At 39.0% G+C, this 25,559-nt stretch overlaps 1 protein-coding gene across 2 annotated transcripts in view; it reads left to right on the forward strand.

Annotated features, from left to right (window-relative positions):
* Positions 1-25,323, forward strand: part of LOC134530841 (DNA polymerase alpha subunit B) — a 105,629-nt gene extending 80,306 nt beyond the window's left edge. For both annotated transcript variants that reach the window (XM_063366089.1, XM_063366090.1), the window contains exons 7-9: positions 9,536-9,739; positions 21,364-21,550; positions 25,137-25,323. In XM_063366089.1, coding sequence (XP_063222159.1) covers positions 9,536-9,739; positions 21,364-21,550; positions 25,137-25,268 — 523 coding nt within the window. In that variant the 3' untranslated portion in view covers positions 25,269-25,323. The remainder of the gene's footprint in view (positions 1-9,535; positions 9,740-21,363; positions 21,551-25,136) is intronic.
* The last annotated feature ends 236 nt before the right edge of the window (positions 25,324-25,559 follow it).

Consider the following 25,559-nt stretch of genomic DNA (forward strand, 5'->3'; position numbering starts at 1 on the left):
ACGTGGGAGCGGCGGAGGCCGACCTGTTGCGCATTCCGGTGGTTGTCAACGGGCGCGCAGTCCACGCGCTTGTTGACACCGCCGCCAGCCACAACTGTGTGGCGGCACGCGTGATTGGCCGTGACAACTTCGAGTACCACCCGGGCCAACTCCAGCTGGCTACCACGGGGGACGCCTGCTACACCCAGGGCGTCGCGACGCTGGAGGTGGACGTGCGGGACCAACGGTCCGTCACGACGGCGCTGGTGGTGGAGCAGTTACGTGATGACGTCATTCTGGGGCTACCCTGGCTCTACGAGCAGCACGCAGCCATCGACATCCGGGCCGGCTGCGTCCACGTCGGCACCCAGGGGCGGCGGACCATCCACGGGCTGGGTAAGCCTACTCCACCAGCAGTAAACCAGGTCAGTCTCGACGAGTTCCAGCACGGAGTTCCCCCCGAGTTTCGTGCTACCATCCAGCAGGTCCTCGATCATCAGTGTAATGTGTTTGCGTCCGCGGACCCGCTGAAACGTACCACCATAGCTGAGCATGCCATCCCGACCCATCCTCACGAGCCAATGTTTATCCCACCCGGTAGCTACGGCCACGTTGGTAAACAGACCATCCTAGACCAGGTTCAGGACATGTTGCATGACGGGATAATTGAGCCTAGCGAAAGTCCGTATAATTTCCAGGTCGTGTTGGCAGAAAAAAAAGACGGGAAACTACGCTTCTGTGTCAATTTCAAACCTATCAATAGAGTGACAATTAATGCCCCACCCCCCCTGCTGAACATGGCCGACACACTTTCAGGCCTGGGTAACGCCAAGATATTTTCTTCCCTCGACCTAAAATCTGGGTATTGGCAGGTGCCGATACGTCCGGCGGACCGACCCAAGACGGCGTTCACAGCCCCAGACGGGCGGAGATTTCAGTTTTGCGCGATGCCATTCGGCCTACAGGACGCCCCCGCTACCTTCCAAGGGATGATGACACGGGTCTTAGACAACTACTCGGGCAAGTTTGCGGCCGCGTATCTGGACGACATAATTGTTTGGTCTCAGACGTGGGAAGAACATGCGCATCATTTAGCATTAGTCTTGGAACGCCTGGCGAGCCATGGTCTGACATGCAATCGCGAAAAATGCCACCTGGGGACCACAGAACTAGATTTCCTGGGCTTAGTGGTTAACGCGGACGGAAACCGACCCACGGAAAAACAGCTGAGTGTAATTATCAACAAGGAGCCCCCACGCACGCGCAAGCAACTGCAAAAGTTCTTGGGGCTAGCTAACTGGCTGCGAGCCTTCGTCCCAGAGTTCTCGGTAGTAGCGGCGCCGATGACAGAACAGCTGTCACCCAAACGTCCGTTCAGGTGGACCGTGGAAGCCCAGAACGCTTTTGACGAGCTAAAACGCAGATTTCAACAGTGCCACTTACTCGCGCGGCTGGACCCAGGCAGACCCCTGATCGTACAAACAGACGCGAGCGAGAAGGGCATCGGGGCCATCCTGTTACAACTCGGCGACGACGGCGAGCCTCGGGTGATTGAATATGCAAGCGCCAAGTTCGGCGACGTCGAGCAGCGGTATAGCGTGAACGAGCGTGAGTGTCTAGGCGTAGTTTGGGCCCTCAGACGCTACCGCCCACACCTGGAGGGGCAGAAATTCGTACTGAGAACTGACAGCCAATGTCTCAAATGGCTGGCCACGATGCAGGGGCGACGTTCGAAGCTGACGCGTTGGGCCATGCTTCTACAGGCCTTAGATTTCGAAGTCGAGCATGTACCGGGAAAACAGAACGAACTAGCGGACGAGCTGTCGCGAGATCCGGACGTCACCGTCACAGCCTGTGACGATGCGGAGTGGGAGGAGCTTTTGCCACCACCCAGCGGGCGCATACCCAGGACCCCGCGCACCCCGACAACCCAAGCCGCATTGTGTGCCCTAAACCTTAACGTCACACCGACATTACCGCCAGGCGCGGAGCTTGATGACTTAGACGCCTACGTGCGAGCGGCCCAACTCACGGACACAGACACACAGGAGATCGTGCGCCGTTGCGGGAGCGGAGAATGTGAAGGCTACCGTGTATTGGACGGGACACTGCAGGCGCGACCTAAGGGGACAGCTGGCCAATGGCGGACGTTCGCGCCAGCCGCCACCCGCCGGGAGGTGTTTGACATGTATCACGTGAACAGGCTAGCCGGACACCCCGGCGCAGACCAGACGCGACGCGATCTGCGGGAACAGTTCTACTGGCCAGGGGTAAACAAGTTTGTACGGGACTGCGTGAGGAGATGTAAACATTGCCAGAGGCACAAGGCGCGCCGCACCGACGGGACAGCCCAGCAGGTACCCAGGCAGCCCACCGAGCCATTCCATACAGTCGCCATAGACCTAATGGGACCATATCCCCGCACGCCCCGAGGGAAAAGATTTTTGTTGGTGGTGACAGACTGCTACACGCGTTGGGTGGAGGCCTACCCCCTGGCGAACATCCGCGCCGGCACCATTGCACGCAGCCTGGAAACGGAGTTTTTTCCTAGGTGGGGGTACCCCCGGGTCCTGTTGTCGGACAATGCCACCCAATTTGTCGGGCGCCGGTGGGCGCAGCTGGGGAGAAAATGGCGGGTAATCCTACACACCACCCCCGTGTACCACCCCCGCGCGAACCCCACGGAACGACGCAACCAAGAGGTGAAGGTTCAACTGCGGTTGAGGCTCGCGGATGACCACGCCCAATGGGACACGCACATCCCGGACGTTCTGTACTGCATCCGGCGACGGGTGAACGCGGCAACCGGCGAAACACCAGCCACCATGGTCCAGGGGCGGAACCTCACCCTCCCCGGGGAGTATCACGTGCGGCAACAACAAACGGACCCGGACGTAGAGAGCCCCGAAGGACGCCTGAGGCGATTGGCCGAGACGCACGATAGGGCGCGACGTAACCAGGCAGCTTACCAAGCACAACGCACACCCGAGACGACCCGCCCGCCCCCTGAACTGAAACCAGGCCAGCTGGTTTACGCGAGGCTCCACCCCCTCTCCTCCGGCCGACGCAACTTCTGCGCCGGCCTGGCGCCAAAGTGGTTTGGCCCGGTGGCGGTGGTCAAGGCGGGGCCCACGGCGGTCGTGATAAAGTTACCCTCAGGCCGGGCCGCGAAATATCACCGGGACGATGTGCGCTTGGCACAGGAAGAGACGGAGGCGGCGGACGAGGCGGAGACGGGGCAGGAAGAGACGGAGGCGGCGGACGAGGCGGAGACGGGGCAGGAAGAGACGGAGGCGGCGGACGAGGCGGAGACGGGGCAGGAAGAGACGGAGGCGGCGGACGGGGCGGAAGAGACGGAAACGAGACGTGACGGAGCAGGGACGCGGCAGGAAGAGACGGAGGCGGCGGACGAGGCGGAGACGGGGCAGGAAGAGACGGAGGCGGCGGGCGGGGCGGAAGAGACGGGAACGAGACGTGACGGAGCAGGGACGCGGCAGAGAGAGACGGAGGCGGCGGACGAGACAGACGGGAGGGCGGCCGCACAGCTGGTCACGTCCACCCCAACAGACGGGGACGGGTTCAGAGGCTTCCCGGACCTGGGGGCGGGACAGGCGACGCCCCTCGCAGTCACAGATGTCCGGCCGAGGCGGCTGTTCGAAGACTCGGGGAGTGACGTCTCGCCTTTCAGGGGATTTCTCAGGGACACGCCCGGAGTGACGGAGGGCCAGTCGACATCCCAACCACTGATAAGGTGGCCGGAGGAAGTAGAGAGTAGGCCGGGTTCGCCGGACGAGCCATTATGGCCGCTGCATTACTCGTTGGCAGACTCCACGTTCAGGGTGACAGTAACCGAACCGCAGGAAGACGAAACACCGCGGGAAGAGAGGGGAGACCGGGCGTCACAAGACCCAGTTCCGGCTCCGCGATACACGCTACGACCCCGAGGGATCGCGAGGAAGCACAGCTGTTGTTGATAAGGGGGCGACCACGCCCACAGGCGACCCAGCGGAAACGTCGACATGACCGGCTATTCGAGGGGGGGGCAATTGACGTCAGCCGGGGCTACGCCCCATGAGCCTAGTCAGTCTCCGTTTCCTCAACATTCCTCTCCCCTTCCCCGGCATTTGTACCGCCATGTACGTAGTCGTGTGTTTGAATTGCGCGCCACGAACTACCACAAGAGGGCGCTTAGAAGCAGTGCGGCGATCCCTAAAATTGCTATGTTAATATTAATTGTAAGCCTTTTTGTTGTTTTCATCCATCTTCGCCCCAGTGCTGTGTAGTTTACTTGTGTTTCTTTAATTTAAATAAGTTACCTTAAATAACTATAGACGTTGCCCGGGCGGACCCGAACAGGCACGGACTTGGACGAGGATAGGAATGCTTTTATATGAATTATCATTAAATAAGTAAATAGTAACAAACTTTCCATTGTCAGTAATTTTTATATATTTTTAATGTTTATCTGTAATTTACTCAACTTTCGCCGGGGCACGGAGTCGTAGAATACAGTAACGGTAATTGTGTTGGCGCGAAGGGCGCCATGTTGCCACCTGCGAGCGATGAGCTCAGCCCAGTCCATCTTCATCACTGACCGAGAGCAGACGCGCCAGCACCCCGGGGACCTCAACCTTTGTTCATCACTGACCAAGTAATTTCTGTATCGTTAATTCTTTTTAAATCGCTTTCGTTCGTCATCCTCGGGGCAGCTCTCGGTCAGCGGGCTGTTTAATTGATTAATTGTCTCAGTCGAGTTTTTTTTCATCACCGTGTAATAAGTATACTTTGCAGCATGGCCACGTGTGTGGACCATGCCCTCACCTAAACCGATTCGTGCCTCAGGCTTTTTAACCGTGTAATGTGTAACGTGTAACGGGCGTGTAGAGAGACGTGTTAGTGAAATTAAATCTGGAGAATAAATATAAAGTGAGTACTTATTTAATCACGTGGTGAGTGAGTCTAGGAGTGTGGCGTGCCCGACGCCTAGAGCGGGCCAGGTCTGGGTAGCTAGGATAGAAAGGGCTGGTAACTCGTCCCCACTTGGGCTACGTCACGCCCTGAGTGAGAGACTCCGCCGGGTCCACGTGCCCTTCCACGTGGTGGCGCCCATAGTTAACATCTCGAAATCACCGGCAATGCGCGATCAGCCCTCAAGATGTGTCCTATTTGCTCATTGTACGCATGCGTGGCATCTCTCTTCATGCTCATTGTAGGGCCTACGCATGCGTGGCATCTCTCTTCCACTCGATTGGAACGACCATCGATTTGAATTTTCAATTATATTTTCGTCGTTTGAATTATTAATATTATGTAATTAAACGATTGTCCACCGATTTTCAGCACAATCGGTACAGTTATTTAAAAGTAATGTTGAATATTCAAATACGTTTTGAACCAACAATGGTTTTTTTCAGTAACACATAATAATTCAAATTACAACCGGGATCTTATGCACAATGTTTTAAAAAATATTGTAACACATTATAAATAAGTTTGGTGTATTTGGGATGCGTATTTATTATAAAATCGAGTTAAAAAACGAAATAATATTATTCCCCTACCGTGAACAAAATTTTTATAAATGTATATATAATATTTGAAACTATAAATAATTGAATATGGCAGCGTGGGTGAGCGTTCAGCGGCGCTATCTTCTATTTGTAAGGATGTCGGTTCGAATCCCGGCAAGTGCGAAATTTTTTTTGTACTTGTAAAATTAAATACAGCGCACGTAACATTTCAAAAGTAATAAATATATTTGAATAATGAATGCAAATAAAAGTAAATTTATTAATTAAATTGTACATTTCATTTCACTCCTTTGTATCCATACAAAATAGTGATAATTCAATAAAAATGATTCAATATTATTCATAAAAGTATGCAGAGGTAGATTTTATCATACAAAAGATAGAAAAATTAAAAAAAAATTCTTCCTCAAAGAATATAATATTTTTAATGCCTAAATGGTTTGGTTGCAAAAACCTATTACGGCTCAGTCTCAGGCCGAATATGATATTTCCTTTTCTTCTGGATCAATCATTTCATCAATGTTTTGTTATGCCGTTGTCACGTTAAACTATCGTCCGTAAACCGACTTTACAGACAACCAATTTTTTTTGAGTTGTTGTATGGTTGTGATTTTTTTAATTTTTTTGCCCATGTCTGGTGCGTATGACGAAGTGAATACAAATAATATTTTGTTTTCAAGTTTTAAATGACATTTGTGCCATGTTTTTAATAGTTCACACAATTTACAGTTACTTTTTAGGCCTAGTATTGACTGATTTTATGCCATTTGGTTTTTGTGATAGTACAAGTATATTAAAATTGTGTATTTTCAGGTTCCGGCAAGATGTTTTGCAATTTAGTAACATGCAATTATGCAATTAATATTATTAAGTTTCAAAACAGGGTTTTCCTGGGTATGTTGCAGTGAAATTTCATTGTACACCTGCCCTTTGAAGTAACATCCTGATTCGTTTCTGAAAAACTGAGAAATGAGGTTTTATTCCTTAGGATTACTACATAAAAAAAAGTCGCGCACTGTAATTTTTTATATGCTAAGTTTAAAGGCAATCCCTTACTATGTAGGGGATGATAGCTTTTCTTAGACAAAATAATATGTTATTAATATAGAAGGCCTGTTTCAAGTTTATTTATATTAAAGAAAATAAACTTATGTTTTTTTAAACATGTTTTGTTGTCATGAAAAACTTAATCCAAACAAGAATACTTTTCTCTCATAGAAGTCGCACACTTACTTTTCAAACTTGATTTTAGCTTACAGTTTGCTACTATTACGCGATAAATCACGGTAGCTATTAAAGAAAGGGTAGGCTACCCATTCTGATTAGTCTTTGTTTATTAATTGCATTGCTTTTAATGTTACACAACTGCCTTTATTAACATTTTTGTTTTACTTGCTCCCTCTTTTTCCCTCATAATGCATTACTTTCCAACTTTATGCAAAAGTATGTCCCTAAATTTATGTTACAGCAGTGCTGCATTTAATAACAAACTATCTCAAAAGTTAAGATTTAACAATAAAAGTTGAAAGTGAATAGTGTGTAGATTGTTTAATATAATATATTATGTTATTACACGTGCGTGTGTTCATAGCAACTTTCTTTTGCTATTGTAAACAATGGCCATGTGCTATGGTAATTCATATTACCATGAAACAAGACTTTGGTGACATGAATGTAAAATTTAAGTTAATTTTTAAATCTCTCCCCTTTTAAACTTGAATGTCTTATGCATGAAAATAAAGTTGTAAATGTGGTTTTGATATGAAAAAACAGTGAATGACTGTGCCCTAACTAAAAAAAGTTCTAAAGCAATGTACCCAATTCCTTTAAATATCATAGTGCATGTTGGCAATGTTCATTTTACTTCATTAGAAATATTTTGGAAATGCAGCTCTGAATTTCCAAACTTGCAAAAGAAACTTTTTTAACTTGTCCTGTTCCTAAACATAAACAAAAGTTTTGAATTTAGTTGTGTTTATTAATAGAATTATTTCCAATAAAAATTTGAAATTAATTAAATATTAACATGTGATTATACTCAAAAACCAAATATGAATTTTGTGAGAAAGTCTCGTAATATAAAGTGAGCATTTTGAGATGCTTCAATGTTCATATCTTTTACTCAAATAACCAATAATTTTATGTTCAACTTAAAACAAATTTGAAAAACTGTGAGAATGGATTTATTTATTATTTTTACCATGTGAGATAATGAAGATCTAGTTAATGTATAAAAACTAGACCTGTGCAAATGTTAAAATTTTTGAATTTTAAGAATAAACTATTCATATTCAATTCAACCTTAAATACTAACACTTCGAAATAACGAATAATTGTTTCCTTACAAATATTTGACATAACATACCTCGTGAGTTTGTCATATACCGTTCACTATTGATTTTGTCATTTCTGTTATATAAATACCCTTTATTGATGTTTTAATGGGACTTATACAAAAACAAAAGTTAAGTCAGGCTACTGTCTCACTAAACAGTAATAGAAATATCGCGTGAACAATTCAAAACATGACATTTGTCTTTTCTAACTTGAAAACCTAATATATTTTGTAATCATTTCATCACACTTTCCAGAAGTGGGAAGAAAAAATGTATAAAAAAATCAACAACTATGGACTACAACACCACAAAACACATGGATACTCCATTGTGATTGCTATCAAAAGAAGTAAATGTCATAGTTTCAATGACATCTAAATCAATAGTCACAATCAATCTAACACCATGAGAGACAGTAGCAGTTTACTTGCTGTATGACGAAACGGATGTTGCTACTCAAAAATATACCGTATTGGTCCGAAAATAGGCCGACCTTTTTTGCCAGTTTTGTCAACCTTGAAATCTAGAGTCGGCCTATAATGGGGCACTAGCCAAAATAGTATAATTAAACACATACATTTCAAGGAGAATCACTTATGGCATAAAAATGTTATCAGATATACAATTCATTGACCTAAAATTACGCCGTACTTACGTGGAATTAGTAATTTTTCCAACTTAGAAACTCAGTAAACACACTTAACCCCAATAACGTATCATATTTTAAGTTAAGTACTCAGATGTGGTCACTTGTAGCACATAGCTTTTAAAAGCTCGGTCTGGTTATTTTTGAACTGTATTTAACAGGCTGCGGTAATTTTATTTGCTTGTAAAATGTGGTATTTACAGCAAACAATTAGTAAAAACAGCAATTTTTCCGTAGGGTTATTTACTGTAGTATGCTTTATTTACTCTTCTACCACAGGAACATCAAAATTGTGACACAATTAAACAAATACTGGTACATACCAACAGCAACAAGAACAATAAAATCTATTTGTGATTTAATGGGTATTTACTCTCTTTTTCCAATGTACAGAAATTTGGAATGAGAATTTTATAAATACATTCTCTTGTATTTCATCAAGAGCATATCTGAAAAGATTTGGTTTTTAAAAGCAAAAGTAACTGAAATCGCTGTTGTGGTTCAACCATATTTGTCATCAAATTTATCTTTTTATTTAAATATTTTGGCTTTGACCATAAATGTCATAATTAATGGAATCCCTTGTTATTAATAGTGACAGACTACAACATAATATATTATAGTTTCTTTAGTAAAATAATTATTGGTGTTTAGAATTAATATTTTTTCAATTAAGAATGTATACAAGTGTTATAATACTATCTTAGAAAATATGAGAAATTGTAAATTTAAAAATATATCAATTTTTTTAAAATATGGTTTAAAACACGTGGGTTTGTTTTTAGTTGTAGTTTTAAATAGAATTTGTTAATTTTTTTAATTAGGAGGTCTAATTCCACCCTAATAACAAGTTTGGTCATAAATGTTTCTAGAGATTTACTGGTAAAAAATATATATATACTAATCAAGATCTTTTTATTTAAATTATCTGAATAAGTTGTAAATCATACGCAGCTAAATAATCCTCTAAAAATTAAATGTATTAAATAGTTAAATTCCTATTTTGTGGGAGACAGACTGTAGCGACAGTGTCTGGCTTGCAGGAGTGGGACGCAGGTGGTGCTGGTGCCGTCTCCTAGGGACGCACACCACCACGCAGTCTACCCCTGCCCTCCATACTCCTTGCGACGGCAGTACGCAGGCGTGCACCTGGCGTCAGACCCGTGCGTGCTGGACGTGCAGGGCGTTGTTGTGGCGGCCACCTCCGTCGACACGCTGCTGCATCTGGGCAAAGAGGAGATCTCCATGTGAGCACTTGCAACTTTCTTCTGGTTTATCCCCATTAATAATAGCCCTCGATGTGAGCATCCATAGCATCTTTAGGTTAATGTATTTCTGTATTTACCCACTCTGGCTAAGAAAATTATTGCATATTACTGTACAGATAAATTAATTTTATTATTATTATTATTATTATTATTATTATTAGCAGCACTCAGAATTTTTCCAAATACAGTAAAACCTCCATTAACGAATATTCTATTTAACGAAAAAAACCCATGCAACGAAATAAAATTTTGGTCCCGCCGAACCGCCATAAAATCAATGCTGTTTTAACCTCTAAATACTGAATTTTATTTGTTACGAAATAGTGAAATTCCCTTTACAACGAACTGCTGCTTTTCAAAAACATGCAAAAATAATCATCTCCTACAAGACATCCACTAATTTTTTTTACATTCACTGCTTAAAAACTACGTGCGTATAACCGTAAAATAATATGCACCATCGCGGAAGACAATAAATAAACAAAGCATCATGGATAACACACGTCGTGTACACATGCCACACTGTTCAAAATGGCGAGTACATTTAGCGCTAGTGACGGAAACCTCTCGTACCATCGCTCTGGCAAGACGAACTAGTATATTTTGCATTTCTATGGTTAAAGATGCGCACACACAAATATTTTTATCTATGGTGGAGTACGATTTCCGTTTTTTCAGTTTTCACTGTTGTTTATTTATTTCCACACGTAGTTACGGAAAATCAGCACGGTACTACTGTAAAATGAATTCTAATCCTAAAAAGCGGCGACAGATAGACGTTAAAATAAAATTAGAAATTTTAAATGCAGTTGATGAATGTGGAAAAAAAAGTGATATAAACGTTTCGATATCCCGGCGTCTACACTTTCGACCATATTATCCAAACGGGAACAGATCGAAAACAACGCTTCTCTGGTAGGAACAAATCAAATACGTGTGAAGGTATGTAAAAATTATGATTTGGACAAGATACTTTTTGACTGGCTAATAGAGGCTAGGGCATCTAACATCAACGTCTCTAGGCCGTTTTTACAAGAAAAGGCACGCCAGGAAGCACTGGGGATGGAAATTGATCATTTCCAAGCATCAAATGGTTGGCCAGTAAACAAGTGTATTCTATGTACTTTTTCATGTTTAATTCCTCATATCGTATTAAACAGTCAAAAAGACAGTTCTAGCCATTTATGTGAAGCTTTATAATGACTAGAAATATATCGTGCGAAACCTCCATTTAACAAACTCCTTTACAACAAACACAACAAATTTTGGTCCCTTGAGATTTGTTAAATAGAGGTTTCACTGTACTGTCTGCTAGAGAAGATATCGTACATTAAAAGTAACTTGGGTGGCAAGTGATGATCCTACGTCAAATTTATAAATGTGTAGCAATATTAAGATATCATACTTCTTGAAGTAATACAGTGCATTCTCTTTATAAAGTACACAAATGGACCAAAAAAATGTATACTAACCCTGCCAAGGGCTATTTTATGAAAGGATTTATCCAATTTATTGTAGCTGATCACTTTCTATAAGTTTAAAAAATTCAAAACAAAAGATTGTAGAATTTCAGTACTAAGTACTTACAGGGACCTCAAGTTTTTGTACTTAGTACAGAAACATACATACATATCATTTTTACAAAGAAAAAAAAATTAAAATAATAGCAATATTATAAGATACATTATTTTTTGGCCAACATCTGACTTCAGTTTAAACATTGGTGTGTATGTATAACTTAAGTTAAGATATTTTTAAAAAAATCTGTTATTTCAGTTTGTTTTTGTGCTTGAATGATGCTCTTTTGAACAAAATGTTCTATCTCATAGAAATATTTCCTGATCCCTTCTGGAACCTTTTCGTGTTTAGAAATAAATATGTGCAGTTTTTCTAAGCTCTGAATAGCTTCTGTAGCTGCCACAGGTGGCTCCTCAGAGTCAGAATCATCATCTGATTCGACTTTTGATAACTGTGATTTAGAGGTGGGACGATACCACACTTTCGATACTTGATTCTGTATTGTTTTTTCAGTTCGATACTTTCGATACTCCAGGGAAAAATATTTTCCCATTAAGTAACAATTATTACAAATAACATAAATTAGTTTTAACCTATATAAATTCAATCTATCATACCAGCACGTCAGATTAAACTTAAATACATAATTAGTAAATATTTGCATTATAATAATGAAAGATATGAATTCATCATTATATATACATATAATAAAACCACTAGAAATGTAAAATACAGTCCATAATCAAGTAAAGCTGACATGAGAAACAGTGGCCTTACAAAATGTTTGAAGTCCTTTCTTGGAGGGAGGGATAAGTCACCAAGCCTAAATTAGAAATAAAAAAATTAGGCTATTGTAAATAGAAAATCAGAAATTTTTGCTTGTTTGTTTCATTTTACAAACAACTTTATGCAACAGAACTATTTTCAATAAAATTTTAACTTGAGAAACGTAAAATACAAAACAATCCGATCGTAAGAAAACAATAACAAACGGGTATATTCAGTTCAAAGATTAATGAATGCACAAAATATGAGATCCGTGCCTTGGTAAAGTTCTCTTGTCATCCATGCACGGGTGTTGCTTACATAATCAGCAGGAAGACAAGAAACTCCCTTGAAACACCTGGGAGACTTGTGTTTACAAATAATAAATGGCCTCAATTTTACTGTTCCTGTGGCGTTGCAACAAAACAACACTGACAACCTTTCCTTTGCTTTTTTCCCTCCAGTGCATATTTCACCCCTATATTCCATTGTCCTGTTCGGCAAAAGCATGTAAAAAATGCAGTTTCATCAGTAGGGACCCCAGAAAATGGTAAATATAACTGGCTCATTTCGGTGTAAAAAAATGACAAAAGCGGTGCAAAAAATTGGTGTAAAAAAAAGCAAGTGGTGCAAAAAATCGGTGTAAAAATAAGCAATCGGTAGAGACCCCAAAAAATAGTTAAAAAATTATGCCATTGGCGGTGTAAAAAAACCTCATAGCGGATAGGCACTACAAAGTAGCAGACTCTGCCTTACATCGTCCCACTTTGTCTGTCGTTTCATCACACAAGAATACAATCTGTTTGTCTTCTACAGCGTGCCTTACTGCTTCCTTATTTGCCTGGCCAATTATTGGGACATAAGTTTCTCCAAGAGTGTTGGCAGATGGCAAATCCCCTGCACCTAAAATGTATACATAACTTACAATATACTTATAAATAGGCATGTGCGAGAAAGACTTTTTTGAATTCGAGACGAGATCGAGAAAGCAATTTAAAAATTCTCGAGAATCGAGTCGAGATCGAGAAATCTGTACTTTAGTTAACAGGATAATATGATCCAAAAAAGTAAAACTCAATAATCTGACAAACATACATAATTATTCAATAATTTTATCAAGTATCCACAATTGCAATTGCAATTACAACTTTACCTTTACACTCAACAGTTTATTTGCCTACTGTCGTATGTAAACATACGTTATTGACTCCATAGTCTATACAGTTTCCTTGAGCCATGGACGGTACTTGATCATGAAAGTCTGAACATTCACCACTATCGATACGGACCGCAATTTAAACATCATGTTGCTTGGTATATACTGCTGGCCGTGTGTATAACCTAAGGCCATAAAACAAAATGCAATCGCGGAAGAATTCTGCAGTCATGTTTATATTTTTATTTTTTACCGTACCGTTTTACGTTGATACTTGATATTGATACCGAAAATGATTTATTTTTAACTTTAATGTTGGTTTTATTAACGGAAAATAATCATTTTCTTCTGTAATTTAATGTGATAACCACAGCACAATTCATTGTTTACGTTTACCGTTTCATGTAGTGACTTGTGAACGGAAGTTGTTCGTTTTTAACTTTTTAATAATTTATCATGTATACTATCGTAACAAGTATATTTTATTGTATTCGATCTACGTTACGTTGAAGATATGTTAATTATTTCAACACGCAACGCAAAATGCTGCCTCAATATATTATATTACCTAACCTATTTCTTGTTTATAAAATTCTCGAAAATTCTGAGCCAAAAAAATTATCTCGAGACGAGATCGAGAAAATTTCTGTCTCGACTCGTTCTCGATGATGCCGAGACTCGCACATCACTACTTATAAATGGGTAGCATTTATAAGGTTATCGCTGAAAATTTTAATGGGCTAATTTACTCAAAACAATTCTAAGCCAATCCTAACGTAACCTTTTCAAGATTACTGCTGGATTACAGAGTCAAATCATCAATCAATCAGTCAAACATATCTTGTGGTGTGCTAACCCTTTCACAATGCAATCCATCCTATTTATGTGTTTGTTAATCTGAGGTACTTGCATATTTATTTGAAGTAAAGGTAAGTTGGCCCTAAAGGTAAGTTAATCGATAATATTGTAGGCCTACATATGCTTATGAACTTTTATTAAAGGGGGAAAACATTTCTAAATAAATAAGGCTAACCTTCTTCTACATGGGTGTTAAACCATTCCCTCATAGCTCAATGATCAGCTTTTTCCAAAGGAATGTTAACTTACAGCATCATATTAACAAAATCAGAAACAAATTCTTGTTTTCTGCACTTTCAAGCTTGTTTGCTTTATTCACGCTGTCGCCTATCGAGATTTGTTTAGACACGGTAGAAATTGCTTGACAAAATAATTGTCTTTTTTGTTTTGTTTTGTGTGTGTCATTTGCCACATGCTTTTTGCACGTGTCTTTGTGTGTCCAATAAACCCGCACGTTGCAGAACTTCCACATCATATTTTGTCCCGCTGATCAAAAATATAAAATCATCCGATTTCATCTCTCTTTCGCGTCGAAGTTTTCGGCATCTTAGTCATAAATTCAATTGTATCACAAAACTTACAAAATGTGGACGGTATTTGTAAACACTCATAGATATGTGCACGTAAAAATGACTGCCATCTTAGCTCCATGGGATTAAATTATGTTAGAAAAATCGAAACCAGTGCGCCTTGCGGCAGAAACGACCATTATTCAACACGAAAACTGTGGACAGTCAATTTTGTTATGTTGGTAGTGCGCACATATTGTAACATTGCAAGACCCTGCCCTCCTAAATAAATAATTTTCTTTTAAACTTCTTTTTTTGTATATGTAAGCAGTAATAAGTCAATGTTTTTTGAGTGGTGTGTATATTATGAGACAGTATAATCAGACGTTATGGCTATTAATATATGTTATTTGCACGTGCTATGTGTTTTAAGAAGGTATTTTGTATTTTATTAGACATTTTTAATCATTACTATTTTTATGTAATTATTCACAAATGAGCCGCTCTACTAGATTTTTGCCTTTTGGGCCTACTTTTTCAGGTTTTTCTCAATGAGTTTAATTTTGTAAAGTAATTTGTATTATAATTGCTGTTTGTAATGTTAATTAACGTGTGGAATGATTCTAGAACACGGGACTGTGTCTGGTGTGATGGTTAGAAAGAGAGGCATGAGAGGCCTGTAAGTGGGAGTGAGAAAGAAACAGTGCTTCCCAGCCAACTGAGATAAAGACGGTAATTTCCCCCCTGTGTGGGAACTGAGTGATAACTGCTGTCTCACGGTGTGGGGGAGAGAACGAGAATGGGAGTCCCCGATTTCGAGGTGAAATTGAAAAGAGACAGATCAGGGGAAGCCCAGAGTTCTGTGTGTACAAGGTTTTTCTATGTATTGTAACTTGTTCTGTGATTGGCTTGTATCTGTAAGCGTGAATAAAGCGTGCGTGTGATTGGTCAGTGAGGTCATGTGACGTCTACTCCTTGCGTGGAGGAGAGTGTGGCAGGACTTCACCAGTCGTCCGTCGAACGCTGCACAAGTAGGTCGCGTTCTGTGGCTTCTCGCCAAATTATGAAGTAATTTGCTAATGGATAATTTCACGTTGGTGGTCAGAGCCAGGCCGAGTATTAAGTCAACCTAATTTGTTTTATTTTCTTTCGAACAGTACTAAATTATAAATTGCGGCCACCTTCGTCGGCATTCGGCTCGTAGCGAAATTCGTTTTCGCTGGGTGCTGCCATGTTTAAGGCCGCACTAATTTTGTGTACTAGTAAAAACATTACTGAAGGACGCTATTTTTTTCGTTAATTCTCATCACGCGAACTACGAGCATTTTTTCGACGGGCATATGTATGTGGAATGAGTGAGCAACCTCTTTTTGAAGTGTTTGGAATCGTCGGTGGATTCTATTGTGAAAAAATAAAACAAAAACTAAAATTGGCGGAACATCTGTTTATTTTTTGTATATAACGAACCGTTATAATATCGATTGTTGACATTTGTTACATTTTGTTTTCATTTGCGTTGGCAATATTTACTGCTTGTAAACAGAGTAATAAAAATACGTGGAACCCAGTAACCTGTCGAAACAAAGATAATATCACGGCACTAGTCTTTCAGTCTATGTTTATTTCACGCCTATGTTTATGATGGCGTAAATAATTATAACTTGAGTCATAAGGGCATTATTTTGTGCGAAAAAGCGTGAATTTCGCGCGAAAATGCGTGAATTTCGTGCGGAAATTCGTGAATTTCGCGACTACGTCGAAATCAAAGGAAAGTCGCAAAATTCGTTTAAAGTATTAAATTTTCGCGTTATTTCGTGAATTTTGCGCTTCACCATTTTTCGGGGTCTCTATTCATCAGCATTGAAAATATTGTCTACTGAGTATGATTTATAAATACTCTCCAACTTTTCTTCTTTCTAGGGATGGGTCGATTCGATTCTCCGATTCCTCGATACCACCGATTATTAAAAAATTTGGGTACTCAGTATCGGGTACTAAAAAAGGGCAAGGTAGGTTAGGAATCGGTTAAGTTAAGAAAATACAGTAGTAATATATTTTCGTCTGAACTTTACTTACTTATTTTAATATATCTTACCTGCCGTATGCGCATAAAATTCCTAATAATGCTCATTATTATTAAATATTAATTTTATACGAATAAAAATAAATAAAAACAATGTTACCGGGCATGTTTAACCTCTAATTAAAACTCCACGATCGAAGAACATTATTCCTCACTCATGTATTAGACGTAAATAAATTGTAAAAAGAGTTATTAATTTTATTTGCAGTTAAGAAAAGTCCATTGTTTTTTGTGAAGAAAGTGACGGTTATGAAACGAGATCACATCACGTGTCGTCACCAGTTTAGTTGTGAGCCATTCAAGGATGATGGCCTCCACAAAATCTCTGGTGGCCATAAAATATAAAGTCAAGTCGAAACGTATCGATTCGTTGCGTACGGGACAAATTGTATAATGAAAGCAACAATCGATAATAAAGAATTCTCTGGCCATACCGCCAACAGAGGCTCGTGTTTATTTCTTGCAAAGGAAAACCGTAATAATTACTAGAAAAACACTTGAAAATAGTTTTAGCAAAACAATATTTGTGCCAAATAAATAGCATAAATGCGAAACAATTCACAGTAACCTCAATAGCACGACGGTGAATTACGCCGTAATTCACCGTCGTGCTATTGAGGTTACTGTGAATTGTTTCGCATTTATGCTATTTATTTGGCACAAATATTGTTTTGCTAAAACTATTTTCAAGTGTTTTGCTAGTTTGTTAGTAAAAAAATGTTCGCCGACTGTCGTTTCAAATTACGATGCGAATGTTCTGATATTGTATTAACATGTCTAAAGTTTGGGAACATTTTCGCATCAATAGTGAAAATGACAAATATGCAATTTGTAATAATGGTAGTGCGCAAATTTCACGGAGCGGTACTTATAAATCTACAACCAATTTAATGAAGCATTTGAAATCCCGGCACACATTACTACCAGAAAAAATAGTCTTTGAAGAAAAACAAACTTTTGTTTACAGCACTGTCACCAACTAAGTCAAAAGGTACCACAGAAAAAAGTAGTGCTACCTTTGAACCCATTTTGAACAAAGATGTTATGTTATCGGCGTTATCGCCTGTTAAAGAACCTTGTCTAAATGTTGAACTTCTTTGTGCACAGCCTAGTACTTACTAGCAAACAAACTTTATGTGAAAATGCTTCTTCACTGGTAATTGAAAAAAAAAAAACCTCAACATTTAATCCTAAGTCTATAATTATCCTTTATACATGTTATTATCATTATGTAATGCATTCAATTCTTAAGTAGTTTTAATTATGTGACCAGAATTACCAGGAATCGAAAACTGGAATGACTCGGAATCGAGAATCGAAATTTAGGAATCGGTACTGGTATCGGAATCGATAAAAATGTGTACTCAACCCATCCCTAACTTCTTTCCACTGGTTTGCTGCCTCTTAGTCTGCATCTTTGTCCTCCCCACAAACAACCTTCCATGATATAACATGTCGTTCCCGGAACCGTTGCAACCACCCCAAACTGGATTGGAAGTCTTGAATGCTCATAACTCATAAGCAATGCAAACTGTTTTGCTTTAGCTTGCAACTTTGGGCCAGTTACTGGAACATTATTTGATCATACTTCCCTCAACCATTTGTTCAAGGCATCTTCCAAACTTTGATGATCGTCAGAACGAAGCCTTTTGCGGTCACAACCAAGCAAAGGTTCTTCATACATCTTTTCAATCTTTGCCCGGTCTTTTACAATGGTACTAACTGTCGTCGCCGCAATGCCGTATGTTTTCGCAACTGCAACTTGCTTTTTCCCCTTGTCTAGTTCTCTGAGTATTTCCACTTTTTCCTTAAGCGTGAATTGCTTTCGTTACTTTTTATCTCCAGGATCACTCATTTTGTAGCACAAATACAATGCGGTGTCTAAATAACGTAACCTGAAAATAAACTCAACAATAACAATAAACAATTCCGGCACAGACGTCAAACAGTATATTAGCGTAGCGTCACACTTTTGTCTAAATAATTGAAACTTCTCTCAAACTTCCGTGTTTCGATGTATCGAATGTGTTTGTAACTTTGTTTTGAGGGTTTAGAGGTTAGATAATATGGTGCTGTGGTATTTGTGTATGTTTGTTCTATAGGGGTGTGCGAATAGTGGATTTTGATGGTCGAATATTTTCGAATCGAATAGTTGTAATATATATATTTTTTATATGTTACCACACTGAACAATGGCGGGTTTTCATATATTTAGTTTATACAAGATATTTTCTGTGAATGAAACCACAAAAATAAGTTCACAGTACTTTTAAGAGTTATTGAGGACATAAATTTTTATTTCATATATAATAATATTTAATAATTGTTATCTATTGTTTTTTCCTTTCGGTTACCACAATGGAAAAATTTGGATAAAAAAAAATGTGTTTACAAATTAATTTCATTGTACTTTAAACATATATGACCGGAAAAACTCTGTGATTAACTTAAATACTCAAAACTAGTATATAAAAAGGTTATCATTGAATAAAATATTTGAAACAGTTAATTTTAACGGTTTTGTAAACAATTGCAACCGTTCATAAAAAATACGGTAGTCGTTGGCATTCCTGCTAACTATATTCGTTTGGAAATGGCTTCATGTTTACGTTTACCGACTGGCTTTTGAAACAAGTTGGTTTAATGTAGGATGATTTTGGTTTGGTTTTTTTCTTGAAATGAACCTTTTTAAAAATACATTGCGGTTATGTTAGTAAGAATGTATAAATACATTAGAAGCTGGTGAAAACCGAAGCTATTGGAACCACCACGAGAAATAAAACACAGCCATGTAAATACCGTATTGGCCCGAATATAAGGCGACTATTTTTACATAAAAAAGAGGTGAAAAAATTGGATGTCGCCTTATTTTCGCACCCAAGACGTCAGCACCGCAAACATTAGTTCCAAGCTGAAAGCTACAGTAGAAACATTGTTAAAATGATCACGATTTTTTATATTAACTAAAACTTTGTTACCTCACACGGGGAAAACGATAAATCAACCCAATATTGCAGTAATTCACAATTGTTTAAAGTTGAAAATTAAAATATTTGTTCTTGAGTAAAAATGTGAATGTTGAAGCATCTCAAAATGGCAACCTTTTATTACAAGATTCATATTAAACTTTGTATACAATCGCGTGTTAACATTTACGGTAATTTAATTTCAGATTTTTAACTGAAATATTTGTACTAAAATATCACAGCTATTTTCAGAACGATTGTTTACGTTTACAAAAAGAACATTTTGGATGTAATGTTTGGAAATTCAGGGCTGCCAACTGTCTTTCCACAATATTTCTTTGTTGTAAAACGAACATTGCCGAACACATACGAAGATGCCATATTTACAGGAATTTGTTACGTTGCTTCAAAAGCTATTTTAATAATTTCACAGTAATCCACTCTTTATTTATGTAAAAACCTTTCAAACAAAATAATTATTATAGATTATTCTTTAAAATTCATAGGACAGAGACTCTTTGTCAGAGAGTAATATGGACAAATATTCGCGGTCACGTCACCGAAGTTATTCATGGCCGTATGCTTTACCATGGCAGCTAGCCACTTGTTTTGTTCCGGCAAGCTGCATTCTTTGTTTTTGTTTGCTTTGTTACGTTTAACACACTACTAAATAGTAATACATAGCTTAAGTGAAACGGAAAGTTAAATGCGGTATACATAAATGCAAACAGGATTTATCAACATAATATGTATGTCTAATGAATTTTTACATTTGTTTGTCTCCTGAAAATGCAGGTCGCCTTATATTCGGGCCAATACGGTATTTCGTATTCGCAATTTTAAATTTTGCTATTTGACTTACGAATGCGAATAGTTCGTCAGTTACTATTCACAACTATTCGTGTTTACGAATATTCGCACACCCCTATTGTTCTACAACATTAATCATTTAGCTGGAAATTTATTCACCAGTTTAAGTAAAATTTGGTGTAGTAATGCCACGCTACTAGTAGAATTTATACATTATAGTGAAAATATGATACTTTAAACTGAAACCGTTTTGCATGGTGAAGATACGATTTTTGGCAGGGACTTAAAAAAAAGTGAAATTTACGTTATAGTGAGGTACGTTGTACCGGTATTCTACTGTATTTTGTTAGGTATCTTGCACCGAGTCTTCTTGGGCTCGATGCCCGTTTCCTGTTTCCAGGGGTGTACAGGGGTATAGATGATCGAGCTGGTCTTGCGGCAGGATTCACAGTCGGCTGGTATGTTGGCAAGGGGGACGAGGAGTCTCACCTTGGTGTGGTTGTCTGTCTTAGGTTCCCCTCTCCTGTGGCTGGGCAGTCTTCTGGCAGGGCGACGCAGGGGTTGCGGGAGCTTCTGTCTCCGGGCTGGTACTGGATCGGAAAAAGTCGCTTGCAGTTCCTTGGTTGAGGTGGATTGGTTCGCACTAGGATGTTCTGGAGAGCCAGTGATGGGTGACAGAGGGGCTGGGAGGTGTTGATAGAGATGCATACATTGTGGCAAAAATAAAAATAACTAATAAAAATTTACCCAAGTGTTACTTTGAATCCATGACTACACTACTTCAAATCATGCTGTAGTTTATTGTTGTCGTTACCTACTTCAGAACTGCACAGATTGAACAATATTACTTCGAGGTGTGAGTGGTGCTGCAATCCTATGTTCTTCAATTGTATTAGGATGTGTGGGCTGGTAATATGACCAAGTGCTGGTTGTTGCAGGCCGGCACAAAGCGGGGATCGCCTGGGGCGTCTGGCATCCCACGTGTTGGCCCAGCAAAGCTTCTACCCCCTGTACCCTTCAGACGAGTCACTGAGCGTGGACGCAGAGTTGTGGGAGCAGCACGCACGTTTGCCTGTGTCTCCGCACCTCCTGCTGCTGCCTTCAGACCTGCGCTTCTTTATCAAGGTGCCTGCACTTTCTGTAGGCTGTCTCGGCTACTGTTTGACATTATTCCATGACATCTTGTACGATTGTGACAGACACAACTGGTAACCAGTGTGGAAAGTTAATAATGTTTCTCCAGCCCAAGTGAAACCTGGAAACTAACAAAACGGAGCAGAAAGAATTTTATATCTGTGAAAATATGCTGGCTACAATAGCTAGTTATGCTGGCCAGAATAATTATACTTTGGAAGTGTCAACAAGCATTTCGTTTGACCAGCCAATAGTAAAATACATCTACACATCCATTCACCACTTTACTGTGTGTGTGTGTGTGTGTGTGTATACACACATACATACACATATGCTTGTTGACACTTCTAAAGTATAATTATTCTGGCCAAATAGAGCAAATTGTGAAGGAAATGGCATCAGAAGTGTGGCAGTAATTTACTGTTGACTGCAAACAAACTGAATTCAATGTAGGCAATAAGTTTGATGGACAATTTAATATTTTAATTCTTTGAAAGTTCACCATCATTGTATTTATTTCCATTATTGTAACATTTTTTTTTATTCCTATGTTTTAAAGGAGGGTGTATGTAGATTTCTTGAGGTAATTACTAGATTGATATAGTAAATTTTAGTTTTATTAAGTGTTCTCTATATTATTTTGAACTAATTTTTTTATTAATACATATTACATTTAGTAATAGGTTGATGTGTTTACTTTAGCTTGAAACAGTGCTTTCAGTGCTTTTTTTGTAGCCAAAACAATAAATAGTTTATTACTTAAAACACCTCATGTCATAAATAATGTGTGAATAATATTTATTTTATTGTTTAAGTCAGAACCGAGAACCGAGAACTGATTTTTAAGAACCGGTACCGAACCGAGAACCGGGAAAAAACAGGAATTGACCCATCACTAGTTGTGAGTTAACTTTTTGACGTAACAACGTCTAATAAATCGATGAACGCCGGCTGCACACACAAAAAAGTGTCCCGTTATGCACATGTCCCACTACGATGTGTCGCATTACGCTCATTGTCTTCCGCGGAAACCAGGCACTCATTAATACATATTTTCCTTTGTTTATCACGAGGGGCGTTATTATTAATGAATTATAAATAAAATTTTGTGCCCGGGGTCACAATTGTATATCATTTTGAGCACTGGAAGACATACAAACGTAAAATATTCTTGATTAATTTTAATCTCGGCCCCAGCACATCACAACCTTCTGGGTTGGAGATTAAAGCCGAAATTCTTTCTTAAACTTACTAATACTTTTTTATTAGCTGCAAGGGCATTTTTATTAAATTCTACGTTTAATTTCACGACGATCAAACTTCGTCGTTAAATGTGTAATTGCGAAAAAGCGTAAAACATTCTCGACGATCTTAAAGTTGGTATAAACATGGCGGCCGACTAGCAGCCGACAATATATTTTTAATTTCCCGCCTACCACTATAAGAAATAAACATGGCGACTGCATACGTTTTTAAAACTTCCACAACACAAAACAAAATTTTTATAAATATATATACAACATCTGAAACTATTATTTCCAATATGGCCTCGTGGCCGTGCAGTTAGCATCTCTGACTACCAATCCAAAGGTTGACGGATGGAATCCCAGCCGCCGCGATACTTTCATTTTCGTACTTGTAAAAATAAATACGGAGTGCACGACACTACAAAAGTAATAAACATATTTGAATTAATGAGTGCAAATAAAAGTAAATATATCAAATAAATTGTAGATTTCATTTCACTCCTTGTTTGTATCCATACAAAATAGTGATAATTCAATAAAAATGATTCAATTTTATTCATAAAAGTATGCAGAAGTAGATATTATCATAAAAAGGATAGAAAAATTAAAAAAAATTACTTCTTCAAAGAATAACATAATTTTAATGTCTAAATAGTTTGGTTGCAAAAACCTATTACGGCTGAGTCACAGGCCGAATTGGATATTTCATTTTCGTCTGGATCAATCATTTTATCAATTTTTGTTATGACGTCACGTTAAACTATCGTCCGTAAACCGACTTTACAGAAAACCAATTTTTTTTTATATATATATATATACAGTAGAATCTCGTTATAAAGTACATCAATAAAGCCTCAACTTTTATACTTAGTAATGTAAGTACTTTATTTTGAAAGTTACCTTTAAAACGTAGTATTTTTGAATTTTTAAAAATAAAGTATTAGGGGATTAAATGTTACATTAGCTTGGAAGCAAATATTTGTAAAACAACAAGAATTTAAAAAAAAAAAAAATACTGAACCTAATTCAGTAGCCTGAATTCTAGGCCTCCATATACAAAATTTATATGGGTTAAACTATTTTGCAGATCTGTACATTTATTGGGATAGAATTCCCTCATCATCTCATAGGCAAAGTCTCTTGTGACCAGCAGATACAGATGACTGTTCATACAGTTTAATAATTTTTTCGCGATCTTTTATTATTGTTGACAGTACAGTGGGCACCAAACCAAACGACCGTGCCACATCTGCATTTATCCTGCCTTTGTCAACTTCTTTTAAAATTTCCACCTTTTTCTTTCAAAGTAAACTGCTTGCGTTTCTTTTTATCTTTTTGGCCATCCATCCTGATTAAAATATCAAAAATATTGTTTGCCTCGCGCCACGTCAAACGTAAACAAACCTTGCATCCATAGATAACGATAGCACCACACTAGTAGCGCGCGTCGCGAGCATGGCTATGCCAGGCGACATTCCTATCTTCATGGCAACACAAATAAAGCTTGTCGGCCATGTTGTGACACCAAACAGTTCAAAACTTAACCTGCATAAATTAACATTGGATATATGTTAAAATATAATTTTTATTTAACGTTTGTATATGCGTTAATAAAAACTTTTAGAACGTGCTCTACAAATAACCAAAAGCTGCGCAGCTAAAAACAATTGTTTTGAAGAGAGGCGAGACAGCAATCGATTGTTTAGATAGTCTCGTGCACTAAAGTGTGTGATCCATGGAGGAGGAAGAATTGCGCGTTATACTGTACTATGATTCTATGAATCATTGAGACATTGTTTGTTTACGTTTTATACTTGTTAACGATTCTTGAAAGCGATAAAAATTAATCATAATGTACATTTATATTAATGAACCCCGTCGCAAACACAGTAACAATTATGTAAAATTTTCCTGATAACTGGAAAGAATGGTAGTTGTAATGAAAGGTAGGATACGTTTTTAATGTTAAAGTGAAATATTTTTACATTGTTTACATCAGTGTTTTGAGCGGGAATTTAAAATCATATGTTGAACTGAAAGATACGTTATTCTGAAGTACGTTGTAACGGAATTTCACTGTACAACTGTTAATATTTTTCAGTTCGTACTTCTGTAATTTTTGTGTTTGGTGCAGTGGTTTTACTGGGTAATAGTTTCTTAAAAACAAACAATATTGGCACATGGGACATGTATAGTTATGCAATCAAATCTGCACAATAAAGGAAGTAACTCCTTGTCAGGCTGTTTGGGAAAGCGATGCAATACCTGAACGTCTATGCATAAGCTGTGTGTGATTGTGGTGTTGACACTGCATGTTATGGTGATTGCAGGAGCTAAGTGGCTGTGTTGTGGTAAACCCGGAACGCCTGGCTAAAGGCGTTGTGGGCGGCAGCTTCGCTCGACTGGTCGTCAGTGTGGTTGAGGATCACACAAGCGTCTCCGGTGAAATTGTTAAGATCTAATAATACCATGTTCCTGCCCAAGTCTGTTCAATAAACTGTTAACTTACCACTCAAAGGTCTTCTTTATTCTGGTATTATTTTTATTTCAGTTTTTTACCTTTAGTATGATCTTAAAAAATTTTAATTTCTGTGTCCTGTATCATAATCCAATTTGCTTCTGAGACTGAATTGTTATTTTTCTCATTGTGTAGTTTTTTTTATATATATTAGCAACATTTAGTCTTCATTTAGGAACTTTTAATTGCTTTGAACTTGTTTTGAGGGTAGATAAACTAATCCTAGCGTGAAACA

This window comes from Bacillus rossius, chromosome 3 (assembly GCF_032445375.1).
Source record: "Bacillus rossius redtenbacheri isolate Brsri chromosome 3, Brsri_v3, whole genome shotgun sequence".
Lineage (NCBI taxonomy): Eukaryota > Metazoa > Arthropoda > Insecta > Phasmatodea > Bacillidae > Bacillus > Bacillus rossius.